The sequence below is a fragment of the Rhagoletis zephyria genome, unplaced genomic scaffold (genome assembly GCF_001687245.7).
Source record: "Rhagoletis zephyria isolate East Lansing unplaced genomic scaffold, Rhagoletis_zephyria_1.1 Rzeph_scaffold_00313, whole genome shotgun sequence".
In the NCBI taxonomy this organism is placed as follows: Eukaryota; Metazoa; Arthropoda; class Insecta; order Diptera; family Tephritidae; genus Rhagoletis; species Rhagoletis zephyria.
Window position 1 is genome coordinate 41,044 of NW_016157397.1, and position 7,923 is coordinate 48,966.

Consider the following 7,923-nt stretch of genomic DNA (forward strand, 5'->3'; position numbering starts at 1 on the left):
TATGTGTAAGCGCCAATCCATTATTATTATTATTATTATTAAAATGATAAGTGATGAGTGGGGTTTTTTGAAATGCACCAATTTTTTTTTCTGGAGTAAATATGTGACCACATGAAGTATCTTATGTCATTTGGATAATTTATGCCTACCAATTGTTATGAAAAAGGTTGCCCCTTGGCAGGCAAAGGCAAACCTCTGAGTGCATTTCTGTTATAAAAAAGCTTCTCAAAGGATTCATTTCCCCTCCAGTTTGGGTAACAATATGAAACAAGAGGAGAAGTTTTGCCAAAAACTCATCAAAAGTGTAAGCGCCGAAATATTATTATAATTATAAAATGTTATTATTATTTATTGTTACTGAAAGTAGGGGAGTCTGTGTATGTTAAAAAATTGTTACTTGGAGGTTTTTGGGGTCGCTGATTACGAATATAATGATGAATTTTTTAAATTTCAAAATGGTTGGATCCGCAGATGAACTTTTGAAAATTCGCTCATTCTCTCTCCACAATTGGTTCAGGTAAAACAAATCGGTTGTATTCTTGAAAATTCGGTACTCTTAAATGATGAGTGGTGTGTTTTGAAATCCAATATAGCGGACCGAAATTTGAAACCATCGGCTAAGCTCATAATATCGAAAGATTGTGAAAAACTTGTACGGATTAGGATTAGTGCGTAAGAAAACTTATGCCGAATTTGCACTAGGAATTGAATGACAAAAAATGGATGCCATTTAAAAAAATGCCATGTAGAAATGAACTTAATGACTATTTTTTAATGTAAAGACACGATTATTTTGTAATGCCCAATTTTGTCATTTTTGCCATTTAATGCCTAGTGGAAATTCGGCATTAGATTTTCGTTTCTACCGAAAAATGTTACCTTTTGATTCGTTTCTTAAAATGTCGTACCCCTGTAAGACAAAAAATGCACATTATCTACGCTTTGAAGATTTGTCAGGGGAGATGGTTGCCCTGAAAATCAGATGGTTGCTTAAAACGACAATATTATGAAATGAAAGAAGGCCCTTTTGAGAGATTTGATTTTAACGTCAATCACATTTTGCAACTTTTTTGGAAGTAGCGAAATCACCATAACTGACTTTTTAAAAATGTTTTCATTTTGGAAAATTGCATCGTTGCTATATTTTAATATATAAAGTTTTTGCGCTTTGAGGGAAACAGGAAAATTCAATGCTTTCCGGCTTGAAAATTACACAGAGCGCAGCTTTCATTACGCGTAACAATCGGGTTTCTAGAATATGCATACGCACACCCGCATACATACATACATATGTATGTACATACTTATGTACGCAGTTCTTCCGGTCTCATCAGACAGCTCTTGATGTCACACACCGTTAATTACATACATAAAAAGTCAGTTAACTGCCTGCTGTGTAGAGACAATCAAATAGAGGTTATATACATACATACATACATACACGTTTCCATAGTTTAATCAGCTTATTATTAATTCACTGCTGTAGCGCGTCTTCTTAAGTAAAATGTTAATCGAAATTCAATTCAATAAATTCTCGCAAGTAATAACAAATGCGACAGTGCGCACAGTAAGCTAGCTGCCTACACATATACATATACATATATATGTAGCTAAGTATCTCGCCATTTGATCTTAGAGAGAACAACAATATATAGCAAAAAAAAAATATTGTAAAGAAAAAATGACAACACGCCAGACCAAATGGAATTACTAGTAAAAACAGCAAAAGCGCCAGAACAAAATGTCTAATAAAAAATATTGTACAAATACTCGTTCAAACATATAAATTTTCATATGTATAGCACATATGTATGTATGTGTGTAGTGGTGCATTCAAAACCACCTGTAGCTACAAATGTATTCTGAATATGAGAACAATATTATATAGTATGTACATATTTTCATTTGATATGGGAAGATAACTAAAAGCCATTACGTATGGTTTTATTACCGCTTCACTAATAAACACATGCATGCATACATACATACATACATATGTACATACATATGCATTTGAAGAGCTTATAATAAGCCTTGAAGGATAAAAACGCGCAATTTTTTCAGAAGAGAATTATTTTTCTAAGCCATTGCGGATGATACATACATGCACACATACATACAAACAAACAAAGCAAGAAACAAATGAAATTAAAAAAAAAAATTATTCGCAAATTATTTTTGTATATCAAAAAATTTGCAACAAAATTGATTTGCCTTGTTGTTCTTACCACCAGCTTCTTACTACCAGCATAACATGCTTTATTAGCAAGTCGCAAATTTTCTAAGCAAACACGCTATATAATATATATTTTATACTTTTCATATGCTACATAATATTTTTTTCACTAAAATGCACTTATTTTTCTTCACAATTCACAACTCTGAAATATTACCACTATTTGTTGTAATTTAAATGCCAGCGTTGTCAAAAGTTTTTATTATATTTTAACCACCGCCGTTTAATTATTTAATTTTTATTTTTTTACTTCTTCGCCGCCGGTTTTGCGCAAATCCGCTTCCGTAACAAACACTTTGAATTCCGTTGTTCAACTGTTCATCGCTTTAACTTTAAAGCCGTTCGCTACCAAAAATGCCCACTAAAATGATTCACTACTATTTTGCTTGTTCATATACGTGTGGCTGTGTGGCTGTGTGCCTGTGTGTGTGTTAATACAAATTTTTGTTGCGTCCAAAGCATTCGTTTGTGTCTGGACTACAAACATGGTGGGTAAAGTAAAACATCCGGTGGTTTGTGCATTTGCTGGGATACGGAAACTGAGATGTGTTTTTAGATCCGTTGAATCTTAACCCTGCAATAAATTTGTTATTTTGTTGTTGAATAATCAAGATAATCAATCGAGCTCTCGAAAAGGCTAAAGCTCTTCTGGTTAACTACTTGGTTTAGTTTCTCTACCTGCCCACCGAACTGGGCCCAGTTTGCTCACTAGTTTGCTTGAAATTTTGCAAAAATTTGATTTAAAAAAATTATATGTTAAGGCTAATATTCACTCGATCACATCCTAGTATTTCGTCCTTTTAACTGTATTAGCTTAAACAGATAAAATTAATTAAAAGGGCATTTTCAATACCTATTGTCCCTTTGAATCAAAAATTTTAAATTTTTTTCAATTCAACAGAATTTTCTCTTTCATTTGGTGTCCTTATTGTTATTCTACGTTGGACTGAATTTTTTAGATAATGCTTGGAATTAATCGTGTCTTTGAAACTAAAAAGTTCTTTTAAACCAAATCCTAAGGTCAGAGAGAAAAACTAAAAACGTAGTTTTACTATACTTGGTCCACAGTTTCGTGAGTATATTGATTGCTTGGTGTGTTTCGAATTTTTTTGTTTGTTTTTGCGCACAGTGTTATTTGGTGCAGAAGGTGGTTTAAAATAAAAAAATTAAAAAAATACTGGGTACGCCCCTGGTCCCAACTGACTTGATATTAGCACTGTCTCCTTAAATAAAGGCTCTCATTAAAACCCAACTACCATTCCACAGTGGTTCAAAACTGGAATTCACAGGAGCCTTAATTTTTCAACCAATTTCATTTCAAAATTTGAAATGTTATATCTAGAAAAATTTTCACCAAAAAAAAATATAATTAACTTTTTTCGAAAAAATCTGGATATGCAATTTATTACATATAACATTAAATTTTAGTACAATTAATTGCTAGTTCCAATGGGTTAAGAGGTCGCGTTGGTTTCTAATAATTTTTTTGTTAGCATTCCGTGCATATATTATTAAAAGTCAATGCAAACTCTTAGCCACTTGCAACTTCCACTTTATTATACCAAAATTTAATGATCTATAAAGCTTGTTTAAGTGACTTGCGCCTACTAAAAATTTTTCTAAAAACCAAAAAAATTTAATTTTGTGAAAATTTGTTTAAAACATTTCCAATTTTTTATAATTTTTTTCGTTTTGGGAGAATCTTACAATTGTTTTCAACTAGTTTTTATTGTGTAACATTTTTTAACTGAAACTGGAGAAACGGGTTTCTTCAAAATTGCTACTTTATCTGCAGCTTGCACTAAAAAATTTAATATAACCAAATAAAAATTTAAAAATCAGGCTCAGCTAGGCTTTTGCAAATTTGATTAGCTTTCATTCAAAAAAATATATATATATACCTCCCTTGTATGACAACATCAAGCCGCTGAAGATCGACCCTGAATTGACAAGGTTAGTAGGCACGCTAAACTATTTTAATGATGATAATTATTTTCATTTAAGTTCATGTTTGTAATATCTAATATATACTGGACTTCAAAACAATACCACTGATAGAGGTATGTACGTTTTTTTTTTTCAATTAACTTTTAATTGCAATAAAATTTTCAGAGTCCAATCTATTCAACTTAATTGAAAGCAAAACTAAAAAGGTTAAAAAATTGCGCATGATATTATATTTCTGCTACACTTCTTCTATACATATACATACATATATATATTTAGCTATTAATTACGCTTGCCGACTCCTACTTTTGGAGTATGATAACCTTTTGAAGCCCCATACCTACTGATAAAACCGAGGTGATAATTTAGCAAACTAATAAATATTGTAAAATGACTGACACCTGTGTCTGTAAAAAATGACTATCTTACTAGATTCTAAAGGTAGAATCACAAAAACTTTGTTAGCGCATGCAAACCTGGTTTAGCAACGAGCTATTCTATGCTATCTATGTAACGGTAATCTAAAAGTCGTTTGCGTGTTGGCAATTTAGTAGCAAAATGGTATACTATCGACACGATCGATCAGTTGGAATGTCATGCTGTTCATATTTATATATTTATTCCGCTTTTAATAGTTCAATGTGTAATATTTAAATTTCCATATTTAATAACTACTGAAAAATTTTACGAAAAGTAACAAAAAAAAAACAAAGTTTCAAAAGTGCGCTTAATGAGTACGCCAACGTTTCCCATTCATATCAGCATGCGCAATTGACCCGAACGATCAGCGATTGCAATACTTAAAAGTGTCGTATAATTTCAAAATAATTACTAGTGATTTGTTGCCGAGTAAAAGCTATTCAAAAATCTACACTTCTACCACAGCGTATAAATATTGCTGCACGCTTGACGAATTTAATTCTCTACTATTTAGCATTCTGCATTAAATATTGACCGGAAAGTGGAAAATTGTAGCTACTATTAATATGGCTGTAGCAAAGTGTCCTCTATTTCTGACAATCCTAGCCGTTGCTATGGAAATTTCCTTGGCTTGCGTAAGTGCAATATTTAACCTTTAAAACATCATTTGATTCAATTCGAAACATTCGAACAGAACGGCTACAAGGCGCGTATGATAAAAGCGGAAAATTGCGCAGGAGCGGACGCGATCATTACGCTAGATGACGATTTTTCAGTCAAACTCAATAAGAAATGCGAAATTGTGCCGTCAGGTTGCGTCATGAATAAGGCCTTCAATACCGCCGTGTCGCAGTTTAAATTGCAAAAGGATGGCATTGTGCTGAAAGAGGGAAAATTCGACTTGTGTGCTGCCGCCGAACATGTGCCGAACGAAGCAAAGGATATGCTGAAGCTCTTCGGCGCCCCAGCTAGTTGCCCAGTGCCAGAGGTAAGCGCTTAGACAAGTTTATACTTATCATCTAAGAGCTTAAACAGACGGCAGCGTTGATCCGGATCAACTCGGGAATTAACTGCAGTTGATCCGGATTAAGTCCCAGTTAATCCCGATCAACGCTGCCGTCTGTTCAAAGCTTTAAGATAAAGAATGTACTGTAAAATATTGCATACCACAATACTCTCATTTCGCTAGGAGAAAATCTGCGCAAACGATCACCGCGTTGACTTGTCGAAATACAAGGCCATGTTGGGTATGGCCAAGGGCAATCTAATTATGGATTCGGAGATAACTCATGATACAGTAGGTTTTTGTTTTTGTATTTTATTTTATTTCTTTTTGCCACGTTTGTAGCAATATTCTCTCTCTTATTTAAAGGGTAAATCTTGTTTCCACATTGAGATGGAGATTACGAAGAGCTAAAGCAATTACTGCATAATAAGCCAAATAAATACATTTGCAAATGTTTGTTGCATTAAATTAAGAAGCAAATTTTAATTAAATTTATTCAGCATGCTCTATTGAAGCCATAGCTTAAATAAAATTAATCTCAAACTGAAATAGTGTTTATCTTTTCAATCTTAGTAAGTGATTCTTAAGCATTGCGTACATCCATTCACATTGCACATTCTGGAGGTAAAAACAATTGTTGGAAATTGTTGGTATGTGTCTGACATCTGAGATGACCATCGTACCTTTTACCCGAAGAAGAAATGTTTCAGGCATGAAGAACATAATCCTGCAGTCTAAACATCTGTGGAAGTCTCATGTTGATGCAACCCCAACAAAAGCTGCGAGGGCACTAATAGTGTGCAAGCGTCTAGCATGCAATTCTTGGGTGTGTAGCCTAAATATCCTGAGATGAATTTAAGCCATGAAAATACGACCAGCACAAAAGGGTAATTCCCGATCTCGAAATGGCTTGGAGTAACTCCCAAACCTGGGAATTCATTGGGGCAGGCATATTAAACTGCCTGTGGATTTAAGGTGAGGATTATCACTGAAGTCAAATCTCCAAGAGCTCTTCTAAACATTCTGCAGATTTTGTGAATAAATGAAGAGTTGTGATGAGTTAAAGGCACAATAGATCCATTAGGTCGCACTGCGTACCTTTTATGAGCATCTATCTTTCTATATAACTGTCACTTTGAGCTCTCAATTCACTCTACCTTTAAAGTTTTTTCACGAAAAGAAACGGAAGGTGTCAGAGAATCGAAGAAGTTAGCTACACTATCCATGGCCAAGAACAAGCTGGAACTTGCTTCACTGGGGGTCTGTAAAAAGAGAAATCGTTTGGGGAACACGGTTCTCTCCAAAAAGATGGCAGAACCAGCCAACAAAAATGTCTTACATGGCACAAAGGCGACCTGAGCTGAGGTTACGAGGACGTCAGCAAATAGGGCGACCGCTGAAAATGGTTGTGAGATGATGGCATTGCTATGAGCTCTCTAGCAACTGCAAGCGATATAGGTGGCCATATTGCAGATAGTTAGACACTGATATCAAATTTAGCGACTATACTTTCTTTCCGAGATAGAAAGGCGTCGACTGACGATGAGGCAACGGAGTGGTGTCACTCAATTTACAACACTTTCAAGGTGCAGCAATTAAGGTAACTAACTCAGCTGAAGTGCCCAAAATGTAGATTTGCGTGTATGCAGGTGAAGGGTTCTCAACAAGTTTTATAGAGGTCCCTAAACTTAGCTTACTCTAGCTGTGCATCTATTTTCTGCCAAGAATCAGGACTCAGGCTAACACCGATACCTCCAATATACCTGAAGCTTCCTGTGCTGTAAACAATACAGACGATCAACGGGTGGACTGGGGTGGAAGCGATTATCTCATATGCAGAATCTGCTCCACAGTTTGGTCTGTGTGGTCATACCCATTGGAAAACGGCTTGTTGGAGTGCGATGAGACTTCCGAACCTAAACAGCATGCTAAGTGAAGGTTTCAGGGGCCGCCTTAGTACTTTAAACCATTCATAAATGATCCCGTTGGGGAATTTACAGACACAATAATACCCAAGTTGAGTAGTAAGTAAGTAAAGACTAAGCCAATGAAAGTTATAGCTCCTCCGTTCGATCCAAACTTGAAGATGGGAATTACTGAATTTAATTTATTTGGAACTAGATTTCAAATAGGTGTACCAATGGGCACATACCCAACCAAAATTCGCCATTGCAGTCTTTCATCGAAAATGGCTTAGTAAAAAGGCGATTGGTCCGTTATAAACATCATAAGAAAAATTTGAAAAATTTAAGAATAACGTTTTTTGAGCACCTTGCTGGAGTAAACGATGGAGGGGATGCACAGCAAGGGAAAG

The 7,923-nt window shown here is 34.9% G+C and overlaps 1 protein-coding gene across 1 annotated transcript; it reads left to right on the forward strand.

The window, feature by feature from the left end:
- The first annotated feature begins 5,037 nt into the window (after positions 1 to 5,037).
- Positions 5,038 to 6,158, forward strand: LOC108358917 (uncharacterized). The gene is made up of 4 exons (XM_017610445.1): positions 5,038 to 5,238; positions 5,298 to 5,591; positions 5,793 to 5,900; positions 5,976 to 6,158. The coding sequence occupies exons 1-4, from the start codon at positions 5,170 to 5,172 to the stop codon at positions 6,018 to 6,020; spliced, it is 516 nt and encodes a 171-aa protein (XP_017465934.1). The 5' UTR covers positions 5,038 to 5,169; the 3' UTR covers positions 6,021 to 6,158.
- Positions 6,159 to 7,923: the final 1,765 nt, after the last annotated feature.

Coding starts and splice junctions, on each gene's coding strand:
- LOC108358917 (XM_017610445.1), top strand. CDS start 5,170: ATGGCTGTAGCAAAGTGTCCTCTATTTCTGACAATCCTAGCCGTTGCT. Junction 5,239..5,297: donor TGGAAATTTCCTTGGCTTGC/GTAAGTGCAATA, acceptor ACATTCGAACAG/AACGGCTACAAGGCGCGTAT. Junction 5,901..5,975: donor CGGAGATAACTCATGATACA/GTAGGTTTTTGT, acceptor TCTTATTTAAAG/GGTAAATCTTGTTTCCACAT.